The sequence below is a fragment of the Anolis sagrei genome, chromosome Y, assembly GCF_037176765.1.
Source record: "Anolis sagrei isolate rAnoSag1 chromosome Y, rAnoSag1.mat, whole genome shotgun sequence".
NCBI lineage: Eukaryota > Metazoa > Chordata > Lepidosauria > Squamata > Dactyloidae > Anolis > Anolis sagrei.
The window spans coordinates 35,260,886-35,281,488 of NC_090035.1; the positions used below are offsets into that span (position 1 = coordinate 35,260,886).

Genomic DNA, 20,603 nt, shown 5'->3' on the forward strand with positions numbered 1-20,603 from the left:
ACGAAGCCAACCTGCCTTCGCCAACTGACAATGTTCAGGCCTTTGCCGACCAAATGGCCAGAATGGCGGAGACGCTAGGTTTGGAAATCAAACAGACCTCAAAATCAGTCACTGACCCAGTCTTCAAGAGGGTTCAGTCTGAAGCTCCTCCAGCTCCACTGCTCCCCTTCCTGCCTTACCTCCTAGAGGTCATTCAGGCATCTTGGAAGATCCCCTCATCGATACCCCCTACCTCAAAGAGAATTGAAGCATAGTATCGCAGCGATGACGAAGGACTGGAGTGGCTTAAACATCATCCTGACCTGAACTCGGTCGTGGTCAAGGCAGCCTAGTCCGGGAGACAGTCGAACACCCCTTCAGATTGCAAAGGGAAACGTTTCGACACCGTGGGAAGAAAGCTCTACTCTGAATGGCGAACTATGGGGCATGCATGGGCGCCTATCAACAGATTATTTGGGAAAGAGCCTGACCCTTCCTTGAAAAGCTCTCCGAGGAAGATAGGGCAGTTATGTCAGCCCTCTCCCAGGAGGCCACCTCCCTAGTTCACCATCAGATACAGATGGCGAAGTATACCGGTGACACTGCTGGGAAAATGATCGCACATGCAATAGCGATCCGGAGGCACTCCTGGCTTTGATCATCGGGCCTTTCCACTCTTCTTGACAGGTCATCGAAGATCTTCCTTTTGATGCACTGGGCCTCTTTAATACAGGGACTGACGACAAACTGAAGTCTAACCAAGACTAAAACTTGGCCACAAAATGTGGTTTTGACAATCCACCACAGGCCCAGAGAAACCGCTGGAACACATACCGCCAGCGACGTTTTGGCAACTACCCATATCGACAGCAGTTGACGAGGCAGACACCACGTCCCAGCCCGACTCCTCAAGTCCAACCCTAGCAACAACAACGCTGGGGCCAGCAGAACCAAAGATCTCGATCTCGCCAGCCTCCAGCCAACGGCAACTCCAGATGTCGAGTTTGACGCCTTCCTCGACAATACCGTTTCTGTCTCCGTTACTTTTGCCAACTCCACCTCAACCCTCTCCGTTCTTCCTTGCCCCAGAGAACCCGCCATCTCGAACTCTGAGCTTCCACAGTTTGGAAATTACCTCGCCAAGTTCATTGATGCGTGGTGACGCATCACATCAGATGCGTGGGTGCTTCGTGTTGTCGAAGACGGCTATGCCTTACAGTTCAAAGAACTTCCTCCCACAGGATGGGTTGTCAGAACAGACCCATCACCGGCAATTCTAGCAGAGGTCGACTCCCTCCTTCGAAAAGAGGCAATCCAAAGATCTCCATCTCATATGGACAATCGAGCCTTTTTCTCACAATACTTCACGGTACCGAAGCCCGACGGCTCCCTTCGTCCCATCCTCAACCTCAGGGCGCTGAACAAGTTCATTCAAGTAACGAAGTTCAGAATGGTTACGGTATCGTCAATAACTCCCATGTTACATTGAGGCGACTTCTTCGCATCGATAGACTTAAAGGACCCCTATTTCCATTTGTCCATCAGGCGGGCCCACAGGCGTTTTCTGTCCTTCAAAATCGGACAACAGATTTACTCCTTCTCCATGCTGCCGTTCGGCCTTGTTACGGTCACAAGGACATTTACAAAATGTATGTCGGTAGTAGCAGCATACCTCAGAAGATGGAATATCCGGGTTTTTCCATGCCTGGACGATTGGCTTTTGGTCTTGACATCGCCAGATCTGCTAGAATCCCAGATCGACTTTACCCTAGGCCTCCTCAAAGACCTCGGTCTCCAGCTCAATACCGAGAAGTCTTGTCTCCTTCCATCAACATCGATAAAGTTCATCGGAGCCGAGTTCGACTCCCGGTCAGAGACAGTTTCGTTACCGAAGGTCAGATACCAAGCCTTACAGAGAGAGGTCAACTATTGCAGAGCCTCCACAAGGATAAGGGCATGACATGTTCAAGTCCTTCTGGGCCACATTGCCTCGACGGTAATGGTCACTCTATTAGCCAGGCTGAAGATGTGCCCTCTCCAGAGGTGGTTTCTCGACAACTTCAACCCCCAACGAGACTGCGATCTCAAAGTACTGACAATCCCAATGAAAGTGAGACAGTCCCTGACATGGTGGATGATCCGCAAGAATGTTTGTCGCGGTCTTCCTTTCCACCCTCGACAACCGTCAGCCGTTCTCACAACAGACTCATCGACCTTCGCCTGGGGGGCGCACACGGGTCGATTCTTAATACAAGATGTCTGGTCGACGCAGGAGATGGGTCATCACATAAACTACCTGGAGCTCTTAGCCACCTTCAAGGCTCTCAGGGCATTTCTTCCCCTCCTGCAGGGCCAGAGGGTCCAAATACAAACTGACAATATGGTAGCAATGTACTACCTAAACAAGCAAGGGGGGACAGGTTCCAGAAAACACCTCAAGCTTTCCATAGAAATTTGGAAGTGGTGTTGTCGACACTCAATACTCCCGACTGCACTGCATCTTCCTGGCCGATTGAACGATCAGGCCGACTCACTGAGCCACTCAACATCGACGTCTCACGAATGGAGACTCGATCCAGCAGAGGTACAAACCATCTTCAACACATGGGATCAGCTGTCGATCGACCTCTTCGCCTCTCCGGAGAACACCCATCTCCCAATATTTGCTGTTCGGCTTCCCCGGGACGATCGCAAGGAATGCCTTGGAGACGCCTTTCTCCTCGAGTGGTCAACCGATTTCCTCTACATCTTCCCGTCGATCCTGCTGCTCCTTCGAGTGATCGAGAAGATCAAGCTGGCACAAGCCAATTGCATACCCATCGCGCTGGAGTGGCCACGACAGGTGTGGTTTCCAACCCTTTTCCAACTCGCCAGCGGTCGAGCATTACACCTTCGCCCCAGACCAGACCTACTCTCTAGAGAGCAGGACCTTCTTCTCCACCCGGACATCCCATCCCTCCACCTAACTGTCTGGAGGATCCTTCCATAATGTCCCTCCCTCCAGAGGTTCGGTCAATTCTTAAAGCTGCACACAAACCATCGACATCAAAGGCATATACTTACCGCATCGGACGCCTTCACGCCTTTCTTCGAGACCAGTCTCGAAAGGAGATGCCTCCTTCTATATCGACCATTCTGGACTTCCTTTTATCCCTTGCTACACAGAACCTAGCCTAGTCATCTTTGAAGTCCTATGTTACAGCCATCTCTTGGTACCTTCAGACTCTGGGTTCCCCCTCCTTGTTCCAGAACCACCTTATTAAGACCTTCCTGAAAAGATATACCAACCTCCACCCTCCAGTTCACCCTCCCACCCCGGGATGGAGTCTAGACCTTGTCTTGGCTCAATTGGTGGGCCCTCCCTTTGAACCATTAGCCACGACTGATTTGAGGTTGCTTTCCTGGAAAGTTGCCTTCTTGGTGGCTATTACATTGGCCCGAAGGCCGTCGGAGTTGGCCCCATTGCGGATAGATGAACCTTATCTGTTGTTCCATGCTGATCGTGTAGTCCTCAGAACGAGGACATTGTGTTACCATCTTTTTTCCAACATCCATCTACGCCCTCGATGTTCGAAGGGCCCTGCTATTCTATAGACAGAGAACTGCCCCTTTCCGTAAGTCACCTAGGCTATTCCTGGCCTGTGCGCCGGATAAGGCTGGACTACTGATATCGTCACAACGACTCTCTCGATGGATTGGGGCAACCATTGAACTATGTTACGAACTTGCCCGAAAAGCCCCTCCAACCTCGATCCGCCCGAGATCAACAAGGGGCATGACTGCGACAACTGCCTTCCTCAAGGGTGTTCCCATTGACTTGATTTGCAAAACAGCCATTTGGTCCACTCCCATGACGTTTGTGTCTCATTATCGTTTGGACACCCAATCTCGAAGAGACACTGTTTTCGGCAGGTCAATTTTGACCACCTGCCCACCTTGAATTTGCTAAGGATCCACTTATTTAGTGTATACTTTCCTGCTCAGTTGTTGATTTCTCTTGTTCTCACTGTGTTTATGCAACAAGATAATGTATATCCTGTGGGTACCGTGTCTATCTTACATGCCAAAGCACTACGTTGATATTTAACATGTTTATCCAATGTATTTGCACTTGTTCCTTCGGCCCTCCTGGCCTCTAGCCATCTGTACGTTGGCTATATGTTTGAACTCGGGTGTTTTTAGCCAGCCGATGCTGGTCATCTATGACTGGGTAAGGGCATATTTCCTCTTTACCCAAAGACCCCTCAGGTTTACTATGGTTACTGTGTTTCTCTTTATGGGCCCATCCATATGTAGAGGTCATGCCTATCAGCATGCAAACCGATTCATGACATACATTTGACAATACCTCTTCATGACATGTACGTGCTTTATTTTGTAATAACCATATGTTTAGCCCTCAATTTGGTTTGGTTTGTTCCCACCATCCAGGACCTTAGCTTGCTAGCTCTCCATATGTGTGAATTCACAGAGGCCACGAAGAAAAATTGTAGGTTACTCACCTGTAACCATCTTTATTCGAGTGGTCCTCTGTGAACACAAACCCGCTCGGCCATCCCCTCTTCAAACCTCCCCCTTTTTCCTCGCTAATGCAGCATAGGAACTACCAGGAGTGCGCGCGGGGCACCTTTTATGCCCAGCTGGGCAGGGTTACCACCAAAACTTAAAAGTTTCAACTTGGGAAGTTTTCCGTTGGAGCCTGCGCAGGCACAGAACTCCATATGTGTGGATTCACAGAGGACCACTTGAAGAAAGATGGTTACAGGTGAGTAACGTACCAAATTTTAAGTTGTATCATAATGCTTTTTATTGTGAGCCACTTTGAGTCTCCGTATGGAGAGAAAAAGCGGGATATAAATAAAAACATACTGTAATAAAATGTGGGCATGTGATAAAGCTAAGAAGTATTGGAAGTAAATACAGTTTGATCTAGATGGCTAGAAGGCATGATCATCAAGTTTGCAGATGACACCAAATTGGGAGGGATAGCCAATACTCCAGAGGACAGGAGCAGAATTCAAAACGATCTTGACAGATTAGAGAGATGGGTCAAAACTAACAAAATGAAGTTCAACAGTGACAAATGCAGATACTCCACTTTGGCAGAAAAAATGAAATGCAAAGATACAGAATGGGGGACGCCTGGCTCGAGAGCAGTACGTGTGAAAAAGATCTTGGAGTCCTCGTGGACAACAAGTTAAACATGAGCCAACAATGTGATGTGGCAGCAAAAAAAGCCAATGGGATTTTGGCCTGCATCAATAGGAGCATAGTGTCTAGATCTAAGGAAGTAATGCTACCCCTCTATTCTGCTTTGGTTAGACCACATCTGGAATACTGTGTCCAATTCTGGGCACCACAATTCAAGAGAGATATTGACAAGCTGGAATGTGTCCAGAGAAGGGCGACTAAAATGATCAAGGGTCTGGAGAACAAGCCCTATGAGGAGCTGCTTAGGGAACTGGGCATGTTTAGCCTGAAGAAGAGAAGGCTGAGAGGAGATATGATAGCCATGTATAAATATGTGAGAGGAAGCCACAGGGAGGAGGGAGCAAGCTTGTTTTCTGCTTCCTTGGAGACTAGGACGCAATGGAACAATGGCTTCAAACTACAAGAGAGGAGATTCCATCTGAACATTAGGAAGAACTTCCTGACTGTGAGAGCCGTTCAGCAGTGGAACTCTCTGCCCCGGAGTGTGGTGGAGGCTCCTTCTTTGGAAGCTTTTAAGCAGAGGCTAGATGGCCATTTGTCAGGAGTGATTTGAATGCAATATTCCTGCTTCTTGGCAGGGGGTTGGACTGGATGGCCCATGAGGTCTCTTCCAACTCTTTGATTCTATGATTCTATGATTCTATGAGTTGATGCAAGCTATTTTAGAAACTAGAATATAGTTAAAGCCAGAGTTGTTTTGATTGAGGCTGCCATGTGAGTAAAGGCTTGAATTATAAAGGATTACATTATATGACTTTCACAGCAATATTATTGTGTGCTCAGAAATGAAAAAAGTTGAGATTATTATTTTTTTGAAATTGCAGAAATGGAAAAATTGAGAAATCTTTGGATATTTTATTTTGAAATATTGGGAACTTTTTTTTTCTTTATATAAAGAAGAAAGAAGGGAAAATAACACTTGTGGGTTTTGAAAGTGGGGAGGTTTTTTGAATGATTGCCAGACAGAAGTTTAAATGGTAAATAGTTTGGAAAAAGTGAATGATACTATAACTTTCTATCTTTGGCTTTTGTGAGGGTTTGTAGGAGAGCAGATCAGTATTTATTTATTTATTTATTTATTATTTACTTTGCTTATAGACCGCTGTTCTCAGCCCGGGGGCGACTCACAGCGGTGTACAACATAGAAAGAACAAGGTTCAAAATTCAAGACACAATCTAAAATATCACTCTAGCAATAACCAAAAACATCATCATCAAAAACATCAACAGTATTTGCTCTGTTTGTAGTTGTTTTATTTTGTTCTTTATTTGTTTTGTTTTGTGTGAAACATACAATAAATATACTTTATTTTTTAAAGGAAATTGTATCACTTTCTGTTCCATTAGCAGAAACGAATCTAATAAAAGTTCGCCCATGAACAGAAGATAATTAAATGAATGCTGAGTGTCAATACAGTCAGCCTCCTGTGTTCATATCTTATATTGTTTTCAAGTTTATAGCTTCTGCTTAACTAGCTCAGTCTCCTCACTTCACTTCTTCTGTCCTTCTTTATTTATCATCTTCCTACCATGAATACCCTCTTCTGCTACCAAATTTTAAACCCTTTCCCCAATGATCCACATGCTCCCCACTCTTCTTCTGCTACCAGATGTTAAACCATGGTGGGATGTTGGGAAAAGAGATGGGCAGAGGTTGTTAGTAGGAGAGGAGTCTCGCATGCATGTTGGGGTTGGGCATTATAATATTCACTTTCTTTCCACTTTTACAGGGATCCTGGGCTCCTAACATCAGCATGTATGTGTGTGTGTGTGTGTGTGTTGTGTGGGGGTGTGTGTTTGCATTTGAGGAAGGGGCTGAACATGAACAAATTGCTAAATTTGGGGATACACAGAGATCTCCTTTTGGAAGATGTCTCTTCTCTTGTGTCAGAAGACTCCGCCAGTAGATCCAGTCACTGTTCTTTAATTACTTGTTTGTTTCCTCGCAAACATGCCTGAATCTTTTTTCTTGAGTCCTCATAAAGAAGAAAGCCTAAAATAAGTTATTTTGAAACTTGATAAAAGGGATGAGAGAGATTACTGTTGATAGTAATAGGAAAAGTAGGCCAAAGAGTCAAATAGTCCAGAGAATATAGCCAATGGATTTACTTTCATCTACCCAACTGGGCACATTCCAAAAATATTTAGCTTTGCCATTTTCCAGAAGTCAGGAAAAGATCAGCCTTCTTTAAACCTAACCAAATGTTCAAGCAGATAATTAAACACTTGGCCATCTATAAGAAATAAGACTCATTTCTAGCCATCAGTTAAATCCAATTCACAGGCTTGTCCACTGGAAGTGAGGAACATAGGGGACACCACATTTCTTCTATGGTGGCCCTGTGTTTCTTCTAAATTCTGGGATCTAGGTGGACTGATATACTTTGGACACCCTGAAATTTCCCTGTAGTGCTAGGTGATGCTTAGAAGATGAGTTTAAATCCACTCATCAAATAATCTGATATAGTTCCTTTGTATGAGTCTCTTGGTGCCTGTGGAGTTTTTTACTTCAAAAGATTCCTGAGTAAAATTGTAACTGCATTGCAAACTCCTCTCTGGTTTGCTATATGGCATGTATACCAAAAACTGGAGGTTTGACAGCTGAACCACTGTCAATTAGCAGTGCAATGTTATAATGAAACTAGCTGTCCCCTGCCACGCGTTGCTGTGGCCCAGTCTGTTGATCTGGAAAATAAAGTAATGAGAAAGTGTTGGTTTCTAATATATGTAACTTCTTTTTGCTTGTGGATAAACAGTATTTCTTGCTGTTTCTTTGTCGGTGTTGATGTGGAGAGTGCCTGGTTTGCCCACCCTGGAACATGGAACATATAGTTGTCCTTCTTTAAGAGTCCCTTTCAAATCTATGATACTATATCTCTGTTTGTGAATCATATCTATCTATCTCTCTTTCTATGTCTATGGCTAGATGGGTCTTTGTGAGGAGGAGTTTGATTACATTTTCTTGCCCTGATGAAGGGAGCTGGATTGGATGGCCTCAAGTATTTTCTGTTGGTCAAGGGGGTTCTGTGTGGGAAGTTTGCCCTGATTCTGTCGTTCGTGGGGTTCAGAATGCTCTTTGATTGCAGGTGAACCATAAATCCCAGTAACTAAAACTCCCAAATGTCAAGGTCTATTTTCCCCAAGCTCCACCTGTGTTCATATTTAGGTGTATTGAGTGCTTGTGCCAAGTGTGGTCCAGATCCATCATTGTTTGAGTCTGTAGTGGTCTCTGGATGTAGGTGAACTACAACTCCAAAACTGAAGGTCAATGGCCCACCAAACCCTTCAAATATTTTCTGCTGGTCAGGGATTCCTGTATGCCAACTGTGGTTCAATTCCATCGTTGGTGGAGTCCAGAATGCTCTTTGAATATAGGTGACCTATAAATCCCAGCAGTTACAACTCCCAAATGACAAAATCATAATTTTTTGAGTTATGGTCACTCCTTGTGTTGTGAGACATTTTTTTTGCCAAATTTGGTGTGATTTCGTTCATTGGTTCTTTTGTTTTTAAAGCAGTCATTATGCACAGAGCATTTTTATGGAAGAGACCTCCAAGGGCCGTCTAGTCCAGCCCCTTCTGGCATAAGGGAAAAGCACAATCAAACCACTCCTCATAGATCATGCCATTTTTCAGTTAGATAGCCATTCAGCCTCAGTATAATACTACTACTACTACTACTACTACTACTACATAATAATAATAATAATAATAATAATAATAATAATAATAATAATAGAAGAATCCTAGTATAGAAGAGACCTGAAGGGGCCATCCAGACCAGTCCCTTTTGGGAAATGGGAGAAGCACAATCTAACCACTCCTGAGAGATAGCCAGCTTCAGGTTAATAATAAGAATAAGAACAACAACACCAAGGTTCACCGAGGAGCTGGCTGTGATGAAGCACACGAGAAGGGGGCTAGAGCGCAAATGGAGGAAATCTCGAGATGTATCTGATCGAACACGGGCTAGAGCCTCTCTTAAGGCATACTCCGTGGCCATACGGGCGGCCAGGAAGTCATTCACGACCGCTCGTATAGCATCTGCAGCAAATAGATCATCGGAGCTGTTTCGGGTCGTGGGAGAACTCCTTCACCCACCTGCGGTGGAGGAGGTCCCTGACGACCCCGCAGCTCGGTGTCGCGATTTCGCACACCATTTTGCAGATAAAGTCGCCCAGATACGCCTCGAGCTCGACTCCAATTCCATCGCAGTGCCTGAAGAGGTGACGGAGGTACCTGCTTGTCCAATTTTGTGGGATTCTTTTAGGCTTGTTCTTCCTGAAACCGTAGAGGAGGTTCTTGGGGCTGTGAGGGCGACCACCTCACCTCTAGACCCATGCCCATCTTGGCTCATTAAATCAGCCAGGGAGGGGTTGGTTGACTGGTTTGTATTGATTATCAATGCATCGTTGGAGCAAGGGATTTTTCCATCTGGTTTGAAACAGGCAGTGGTTCGTCCACTCCTCAAAAAAGCTTCCCTTGACTCCACGGTGCTGAATAACTACAGACCAGTCTCCAACCTCCCTTTCCTGGGTAAGGTGCTGGAGCGGGTGGTCGCCTCGCAGCTCCAGGGCTTCCTAGACGATACCAACTACCTAGATCAGGCACAGTCTGGCTTCAGGCCTGGTCATGGCACCGAGACAGCCTTGGTCGCCTTGGTGGATGACCTCCGTAGAGAGCTGGACAGGGGGAGTGTGACCCTGTTGGTTCTCCTGGACATCTCAGCGGCTTTCGATACCATCGATCATGGTATCCTCCTGGGTCGTCTCTCTGGGATGGGCCTTGGGGGCACGGTTCTGTCGTGGCTCCGGTCCTTCCTGGAGGGACGTACCCAGTTGGTGAAGCTGGGAGACGCCTGCTCGGACCCCTGGCCTTTGACCTGTGGGGTCCCGCAAGGATCTATCTTGTCGCCCATGCTCTTCAACATCTACATGAAACCGCTGGGAGAGGTCATCCGGAGTTTTGGAGTTGGGTGCCATCTCTATGCGGATGACACACAACTCTACTACTCCTTTCCACCTAATTCCAAGGAGGCTTCTCGGGTGCTGGACGAGTGCCTGGCCGCTGTGTCGATCTGGATGAGGAAGAACAAGCTGAAGATCAATCCCGACAAGACAGAGGTCCTCCTGGTCGATCGTAAACCGGATCGGGGTATAGGGTGGCAACCTGTGTTGGACGGGGTTACACTCCCCCTGAAGCCACAGGTCCGCAGTTTGGGAGTCCTCTTGGATTCTTCGCTTACACTTGAGGCTCAGGTGTCGGCGGTATCCGGGAGGGCCTTTGCACAACTGAGACTTGTGCGCCAGCTGCGACCGTACCTCGTGAAGGCGGATCTGGCCGGGGTGGTCCACGCCTTGGTCACCTCTAGAATGGATTACTGCAATGCGCTCTACGTGGGGCTGCCCTTGAAGACGGCTCGGAAACTACAATTGGTCCAGCGGGCAGCAGCCAGGATGCTAACTGGAGCTCATTATCAAGAGAGGTCAACCCTCTTGTTCAAGGAGCTCCACTGGCTGCCATTTATTTTCCGAGCCCAATTCAAGGTGCAGGTGCTCACCTACAAAGCCCTGAACGGTTTGGGACCACCCTACCTGCGTGACCGCATTTCCATCTACGAACCCACACGCTCGCTCCGGTCATCTGGGGAGGCCCTGCTCGTTATCCCACCTACGTCGCAAGCGCGCTTGGTGGGGACGCGGGACAGGGCCTTCTCTGTGGCGGCCCCCCGACTTTGGAATGCCCTTCCAAAAGAGCTTCGTCAGGCCCCTACTCTGGCAGTTTTCAGAAGGAACCTAAAAACTTGGCTGTTCCGATATGCCTTCGCAGATTAGGAATCCCCATCTCAAGTCCTAGATGCACTTTAGCACAACTAATGCTGCTGCACACCGCACTTTTAATCCTACGTTCCTCCTGCCATCTCAGCACTTTTAACCCTGTACCCCATTGCGCTGGCCGAACCAGTTTTAATAGTGTCTTGATGTATTGTCATTGTGGTTATTTTGCTTAATTGTTTGATTTGCTTTGTTTATTGCTGTGTTATGTTTTCTATTGTATTGTGTTTTGTGGCTTCGGCCCGTGTAAGCCGCATCGAGTCCTTCGGGAGATGCTAGCGGGGTACAAATAAAGTTAATAATAATAATAATAATAATAATAGCAGTCCACTTACATCTGGAGAACACTGTGAACCAACAGAAAGATGGTAAAATTTGAACACGGTGGAGTTTGGGGAAGACCTTGACATTTGGGAGTTGCTTGTGGGCTCTTCGCTCTTTCACCCCACGTAGGACAGAAGGGGGAAAAAGGGAGGGAAAGACAGAAGGGGAAGAAGGAAATGGAAGGAAAGAAGGAAGGAAGGGGAAGGGTAGGAAGGAAGAGAAACAGACGGGGAAGAAGGGAAGGAAGGAAAGAATGGGCAGAAGATAACAAAGAAGGAAAGGAAGGACAGATAAGGTGAAGAAGGGAATAATGAAAAGGAAAGGTAGGACAGAAGGGGAAAGAATGGAAGGAAAGGGAAGGGGGGGAGGAAATAAAGAACAGAAGATAAAGTAAAGGAAGGAAGGAAGGAAGGAAGGAAAAAAAGAGGAGGGGAGGGAGGAAAAACAGAAGATAAGGGAAGGAAGGATCAGATCACTGTGGCTGCCCTATGAGCTACAGGGAAGCAGGGGGGGGGTGGGGGGTGAAAGAGCCACACATGGCCCGGAAGCTGGTGGGGCTCCGGAGGAGAGGCGTGCTGCATCGGAAAGCCGGGCGGGGCTTGGTGCAGGGCCTCTGGGAGACCTCTTGGGGGGAACGGAGGGAGGGAGGACTTCTGGGCCCAAAACGGCTGTGTGGTGAGGGCCAAATCTCTGGCGACGGAGGGGTCAGAAGCAGGAGTCCTCTCTGCCTGCAACTCCTCCTGGGAAAGGCGGGGAGGCCTCTCCCAGGCGCAGGTGCTATGGCAGGTTCAGCACCAGCAGCACGGTGACGGGGTGGAGAAGGCGCCTCCTGCTTCTGCTCCCTCCTTCGAAGAGGCCCCTCTGTCTCCGTCGGTCAGGCTGGTGTTTCAGATTTTAAATTTTGGTGGAGCTGTGGCTGGCTTCGGGAGGCCCAGCAGCCCTTGCCGCCACAAGTTCCGCCGCGAGACGATGGAGGAGCTCTCTTACATGCACGTGCGCTCCCCCCACAGCTGCACGCATGTGCTGTAATGGCTTCTCCTTTTATTAAGGATTTCTCAGTTGTTTTCAGTTTTATTTTGTATGGTGAGGAGTTTTGTTGCCAAATTTGGTGCATATAGGCCCAGCAGTACTTTTGTTTTTAAGCCACTCATTACGATATGAGCATTTATATATATATATATATATATATATATAGAGAGAGAGAGAGAGAGAGAGAGAGAGAGAGAGAGAGAGAGAGAGACATATCTATATCTATATCTATATATCTATCTATGTCTATGTATATAATAAAAGTCAAAACTTGTATGCGGAGGACAAAAGTGTGGCGGGAGGAGTATGTGCCAGCGTTCTGATTGGCTGCTGCTGTGGTGCTATTTGCATATGGTCTCTGATTGGCCAGCTTCAATAGGAGCCCCTGGTGGAGAAAAGAGTTAATGACAGAAACGGGGACATGAGAAGGGAATTTGCATATGGTGTCTGATTGGCCAGCCTCAATTCCAAGATTCTGAGATGACAAAGAGAGGAAAGGAAAAGGCCAGAGGGGGCAGAGTCAGAAAATTACCAATACAGAACCACACTTGGCACACAGACCACCCACTCGACATCCTACTGCAGTTTGGAAGAGCATGAGCCATGGATGTTGGGACTTGCAGTACCATCACTCACATTCTGAGACCACTGTTAACCTCATCTAATGACTGACCAGGACCAAACTTGGCACATAGACCTCTTATGACCCATCTTATGTCCTGATGTGGTTTGGCCGGGGATGGAGCATGGATTATGGGACTTGCAGTACCTTTGCTCAATTCTTGAGACCACTGCAACCCTCATCCAATTACCGATAAAGACCAAACTTGGCACACTGAGTCTCCATGACACATTCTACATCCTGGTGCAATTTGGAGGAGGATGCACCATCGACGATGGGACTTGCAATACCTGCACTCCCTTCCTAAGACCATTACAACTGCCAACAATGATGGATCAGGACCACAATTTACACAGATAGCCCGCATGATCCACTCTACATCCTGGTGTAGTTTGGAAGAATTTGACAATGGATGATGCGACTTGCAGTCACTTCACTCACTTCCTGAGACCACTGAGACCCTCGCCAATGGCTGATCAAGACCAAACTTAGCACACAAGCCCCCATGACCTGCTCTACATCTTGCTGCAATTTTGTAGGAGGGTTGACCATGGATGATGGGACTTCCAGTACCTTCACTCACATTCTGAGACCTCTGCGAACCTCTTCCAATGACTGATCAAGACCAAACTTGGTACACAAGCCCCCATGACCTGCTCTACATCTTGCTGCAATTTTGTAGGAGGGTTGACCATGGATGATGGGACTTCCAGACCTTCACTCACATTCTGAGACCTCTGCGAACCTCTTCCAATGACTGATCAAGACCAAACTTGGTCCACTGAGACCCTCGCCAATGGCTGATGAAGACCAAACTTGGCGCACAAGCCCCCATGACCTGCTCTACATCTTGCTGCAATTTTGTAGGAGGTTTGACCATGGATGATGGGACTTCCAGTACCTTCACTCACATTCTGAGACCTCTGCGAACCTCTTCCAATGACTGATCAAGACCAAACTTGGTACATAGACCTCTCATGACCCACTTTACATCCTGGTGTCGTTTGGAAAAAATTGGAGATGGATGATGGGACTTGCAGTAACTTCACTCACTTTCTGAAACCCTCGCCAATGACTAATCAAGACCTAACTTGGAACATGGAGCCCCAATGACCCACTCTACATCCTGGTGCAGTTTGGAGGAGAACAGACTTCAAGTACCTTCACTTCCTTCCCAAGATTGCTGCAACCCTCATCTAATGACCAATCAAGACCAAACTTGGCACACAGAGCCCCCATGACCCACTCTACATCCTGTTGCAGTTTGAAGGAGGATGGACTTTGGATGATGGGACTTGCAGTACCTTCACTCACTTAACTGAAACCACTGCCACCCTCATCCAATGACTGTTAAAGACCAAACTTGGCACACACAGCCCCCATGACCCACTCTATATCCTGCTGCTGTTTGGAGGAGGGTGGACCATGGATGATGGGACTTCAAGTACCTTCACTCACTTCCTGAAAACAATGCAGTCATTATTCAATGACCAATAAAGACCAAACTTGGCATACAGAACCACCATTACCCACTTTCTCTAATAACCCGGGCAGCGCCGGGTCCCCAAGCTAGTCTATATATATAATAAAGGTGAAAGTTTGTATGTGGAGGAGGACAAAAGTGTGGCGGTGTATGTGCTAGCTTTCTGATTGGCTGCCACTGTGGTCTCTGATTGGCCAGCCTGAAATTCCAAGATTCCGATTGGCTGGGCAGCAGTTCTATTTGCATATGGTCTCTGATTGGCCAGCTTCAAGAGGAGCCCCTGGTGGAGAAAAGAGTTCATGACAGAAACGGGGACATGAGAAGGAAATTTGCATATGGTCTCTGATTGGCCAGCCTCAATTCCAAGATTCCGAGATGACAAAGAGAGGAAAGGAAAAAGCCAAAGGGGGCTGAGTCAGAAAATTACCAATACAGACCACACTTGGCACACAGAGCCTGCAAGACTGACTCGACATCCTACTGCAACCATGGATGATGGGACTTGCAGTACCATCACTCACATTCTGAGACCGGTGTTAACCTCATCCAATGACTGATCAGGACCAAACTTGGCACATAGACCTCTCATGACCCACCTTATGTCCTGGTGTGGTTTGGCCGGGGATGGACCATGGATTATGGGACTTGCAGTACCTTTGCTCAATTTCTGAGACCACTGCAACCCTCATCCAATTACCAATAAAGACCAAACTTGGCACACCGAGTCTCCATGATGCACTCTACATCCTGGTGCAGTTTGGAGGAGGATGCAGCGTGGACGATGGGACTTGCAGTACCTGCACTTCTTTCTTAAGACCATTACAACTGCCAACAATGATGGATCAGGACCACAATTTACACAGAGAGTCCGCATGACCCACTCTACATCCTGGTGCGGTTAGGAAAAAATTGTCAATGGATGATGGGACTTGCAGTCACTTCACTCACTTCCTGAGACCACTGACTGATCAATACCAAATTTGGCACACAGAGTCCCCATGACCCACTCTACATCCTGGTGCACTTTCGAGGAGGACAGACCATGGATGATGGGACTTCAAGTACCTCCACTCCCCAAGACTGCTACAACCCTCACCTAATGTCCGATCAAGACCAAACTTGGCACACAGAGCCCCCATGACCCACTCTACATCCTGTTGCAGTTTTGGAGGAGGACGGACAATGGATGATGTGACTTCCAGTACCTTCACTCACATTCTGAGACCTCTGCAAACCTCATGCAATGACTGATCAAGACCAAACTTCGCACATAGACCTCTCATGACCCACTTTACGTCCTGGTGTCATTTGGAAAAAAATGGAGATGGATGATGGGACTTTCAGTAACCTCACTCACTTTCTGAGACCACTGAGACCCTCGCCAATGACTAATCAAGACCAAACTTGGCACACGGAGCCCCAATGACCCACTCTACACCCTGGTGCAGTTTGGAGGACAGACCATGGATGATGGGACTTCAAGTACCTCCACTCCCTTCCCAAGATTGCTGCAACCCTCATCTAATGACTGATCAAGACCAAACTTGGCACACACAGCCCCCATGACCCACCCTACATCCCGGTGCTGTTTGAAGGATGGACGATGGATGATGGGACTTGCAGTACATTCACTCACTTCCTGAAACCATAGCGACACTCATTCAAAAACCAATAAAGACCAAACTTGGAACATAGAGCCCCCATGGCCAACTCAACATTCTGGTGAGGTTTGGGGATAATGGGACTTCAAGTACCTCCACTCACTTCCCAAGACCTCTGCAACATTCATCTAATGACCGATCAAGTCCAAACTTGGCACACAAAACCCCCATGACCAACTCTCCATCCTGGAGCAGTTTGGAGGGGGATGGACCACAGATAATGGGACTCACAGTAACTTCACTAACTTCCTGAGACAACTGCGAGGCATATAAATAACTGATAAAGACCAACCTTGATACACAATTCCTTTCTCAAATAACCCGGGCAGCGCCGGGTCCCCAAGCTAGTATATAATAAAAGTCAAAACTTGTATGCGGAGGACAAAAGTGTGGCGGTGTGGCGGTGTTTGTGCCAGCATTCTGATTGGCCAGCCTGAAAGTTCCAACATTCGAATTGGCTGCCGCAGTGGTGCTATTTGCATATGGTCTCTGATTGGCCAGCTTCAATAGGAGCCCCTGGTGGAGAAAAGAGTTCATGGCAAAAACTGGGACATTAGAAGGAAATTTGCGTATGGTCTCCGATTGGCCAGCCTCAATTCCAAGATTCCGAGATGACAAAGAGAGGAAAGGAAAAGGCCAAAGGGGGCTGAGTCAGAAAATTACCAATACAGACCACACTTGGCACACAGAGCCTGCAAGACTGACTCGACATCCTACTGCAACCATGGATGATGGGACTTGCAGTACCATCACTCACATTCTGAGACCGCTGTTAACCTCATCCAATGACTGATCAGGACCAAACTTGGCACATAGACCTCTCATGACCCACTTTACGTCCTGGTGTCGTTTGGCGGGGGATGGACCATGGATTATGGGACTTGCAATACCTGCACTCCCTTCCTAAGACCATTACAACTGCTAACAATGATGGATCAGGACCACAATTTACAGAGAGAGCCCACATGACGCACTCTACATCCTGGTGCGGATTGGAAGAATTTGACAATGGATGATGGGACTTGCAGTCACTTCACTCACTTCCTGAGACCACTGAGACCCTCGCCAATGACTGATCAAGACCAAACTTGGCACACAGAGTCCCCATGACCCACTCTACATCCTGGTGCACATTCGAGGAGGACAGACCATGGATGATGGGACTTCAAGTACCTCCACTCCCTTCCCAAGACTGCTGCAACCCTTACTAATGTCCGATCAAGACCAAAGTTGGCACACAGAGCCACCTTGACCCACTCTACATCCCGATGCTGTTTGGATGATGGGACTTCAAATTCCTTCACTCACTTCCTGAAAACAATGCAGCTGTTATCCAATGACAAATTAAGACCAAACTTGGCATACAGAACCGCCATTACCCACGTTCTCTAATAACCCGGGCAGCGCCGGGTCCCCAAGCTAGTAAGTTATAAAAGACATATATATTAATTGATTACATCTTTCAGAAATCCAATTAGTTAATGATATTGAATTATGTTGGAATCATTGGAGGTACTACTGATATGCTTTATAATATAATTATAAGACATTAGAATGCAAATATATATGTTAAAAAGTCAAAGCAGTGCTTGTTGTTTTAACAGCCTTTTTTTAAAAAGCACGGGTTCTGTGAATACTATATTCTGCCATTCTGTGCAGTAAATGCAGCCTTGCTTCAATAATGGTTAAGATGTAGTGGTGTAACCTCATGGAGATAGTAGATCTTATTTCCTTTTTAGATTCTGTGAAAATAAAGTGTTGTCCCATCCTGCACCCCACCCCCAAGTCATGTGAATCAGTTGAGAGATGGATAACTCACCATTGAAATAAATCTGGATTTAGTGCAAATTGTACCAGCATTTATTAGAAGTATTATTGGAAACTGGTGTGAACATGGGGCACACTCTTTGAACACTGATGTTTCTTTATGCCTATATGTTTATAGGAATAATGTTTCATCTACTGGTACAGCCAAAGACAGCTGGGATTTGGTGAAGATCGGACTGATAGTTAATAATAGTACAGAAATTGTATTGACAGTAGAGAAAGATTTGTGATGTCATTTATTTCTTTGAAATTTTGATTAAAGGCAGCCATGAGGTAATAGTGGAAGGAGATTTTGATTAGGAAGCACGTTTGTAGCACTTTTCCTTCTACTATTTCCTTAACTTAACCCTTCTACAAGCTGCCATTAGCAACAGAAGAGCAGGGAAATGGGTGTTATAGTTGCCTTGACTGATTCTAAACATCCTGAATTTTAACAGGTTTGGTTGGGTTATTTGGGAGTGCTGATTCAGAAAACTGCATTGGATAGACCACATCAACTCTAGTTTCTGATACAGAACATATGCCATCCAGTAGTCGCCATCTGTTCGCCCACAGAAAACCATATTTAATACTCTAGAGCTGATGTTGTCAGTCAGTCTCTTCCTTCCCAACATCCCCATTGCCTCAGCATTGTAAGAGGGTCTCGCGATACTAGTTGCTCTCATTGCAACGGTGTAGTAATAGTGAGGATGTGGACCATATTTTAGTGCTTGGGGACCACTGGTGGTCCATGGGCCACAGGTTGAGAACCACTGATTTAGCAGGATATCACAATATGTAGAGCTGTGGTTCTCAACTTGTGGGTCCCCAGGTTTTGGCCTATAGCTCCCAGAAATCCCAGCCAGTTTATCATTTGTTGGGATTTCTGGGAGTTAAAGGCCAAAACATCTGGGGACCCACAGGTTGAGAACCACTGATGTAGAATGACAACCTGCCATTTCTTACTGCAAAACTTAATTTCCTCAGTATGCAATCATAACATTGTTTATATAAGTAGAGTTTTGTTTAATGTATTGTTGAAGGCTTTCATGGCCGGAATCACTGGGTTTTTGTAGGTTATTCCGGGCTACATGGCCATGTTCTAGAGGCATTTTCTCCTGACGTTTCGCCTGCATCTATGGCAAGCATCCTCTTGCTTGCCGTAGATGCAGGCGAAACGTCAGGAGAAAATGCCTCTAGAACATGACCATATAGCCCGGAAAAACCAACAACAACCCAGAGTTTACTTTGTTTGTTGAACTTATGAATTCTCCCCTTGTTTTGTTTTTTAGATATTGCTACAATATGCTGGCAATCGGGATGCTTCTGAGCACATTTTGCCTTTTCTGGAAGTTTATCAAGTCGCCATTCAGAGCTTTGCCAGTGCCCGACCTTACCTGACTACAGAATGTGAAGATGTTCTTCTGGTACTTGGCAGGCTAGTGCTGTAAGTATGACATGAGGAATTCAGTTTTAATGAGCAATTAAATGTGCTCTCTGGGAGATCTTTGAAATTTGTTTCTCTGTGTCTGAGAGTCATGGTGTAGTGGTTTGAATGGTGGACTAGGATTCTGGAGGTCATGGTTCAAATCCCCATTTAGCTATGGAAACCTTGAGCCAGTGACAGTGTCTCGGCCTCAGAGAAAGACAAAGGTACCCTCCCCTAAAACATTTTGGCAAGAAAAGACTGTTGCAGAAGATATCAGCACAGAAATTGGGGCCCATGTTGCCAAGAAGTGGACATTTGGCATCTTGGATTTTTGCTTCCTTCAGCTTGTGACAAAAAGATGGGAGTGGGCTGAGTTTTGAGGATTCATAGCCTGTGGGTGTGTTTCCAACTTTTCCATGGCAAAATTTTTGGAAATCCCCTTGAGGGACAACTAGCAAAATTACCTCCTTTGCCTAGATTTATGTTCATGCCCCCCAATACCATTTAATATATACTTAAAACCACTAGGAGATATTATCCAGAGTTTTGGGATGCCATGCCATCTATATGCAGATGACATCCAGCTCTACTTCTTTCTATCCAAGTCAAGGAAATTATCCTGGCCTTAAAGCAGAGTCTGCCATCAGTAACGGACTGGAAAAGGGCAAATGAATTGAAACTTCATCCAGATAAGACAGAGTGCTCCTGGTCTGTCGGAAGGCAGATGAGGGAATATGGATCCAGCCTGTGCTGGATGGAATTACACTTCCCCCAAAGATAGAGATCAGCAGTTTGGGTTATCTACTGAACTTGGCATTGAACCTGGAGGCCCACATTCCTGTGGTAACCAGGAGTGCCTTTGCACATTTAAAACATGTGTGCTAACTGCACCTGTTATTTGAGATGCTAAATATGCATATGGTGGCACCTGCCTTGGTTACATCTTTTTGGATTAATATAACATGTTCAAATTGGGGCTGAATTTGAAAAGTGTTTGGAAACTTTGGCTGGTCCAAAGAGCTGTGGCCAAATGATTAACTGGGGCTGAGTACACCCAATGTGTTATAAGCACTTAACTGGCTTTCAGTTTGTTTCAAATCAAAGTTCTAGTTATGATTCTATAAAGTCCTCAGGGCCAGGGTGTTTTGCAGATTGTTTCTTCTGGCACTACCCTGTTCAGGCCCTGAGATTCTCAAGGCAGCTCCTTTTAGTCCACCACCATCGC

At 46.5% G+C, this 20,603-nt stretch overlaps 1 protein-coding gene across 1 annotated transcript in view; it reads left to right on the forward strand.

The window, feature by feature from the left end:
- LOC137095159 (zinc finger protein Rlf-like) overlaps nucleotides 1-20,603 on the forward strand; it is an 80,720-nt gene that overhangs the window by 38,997 nt on the left and 21,120 nt on the right. The window contains exon 2 of the mRNA XM_067461489.1: nucleotides 19,242-19,396. Coding sequence (XP_067317590.1) covers nucleotides 19,242-19,396 — 155 coding nt within the window. The remainder of the gene's footprint in view (nucleotides 1-19,241; nucleotides 19,397-20,603) is intronic.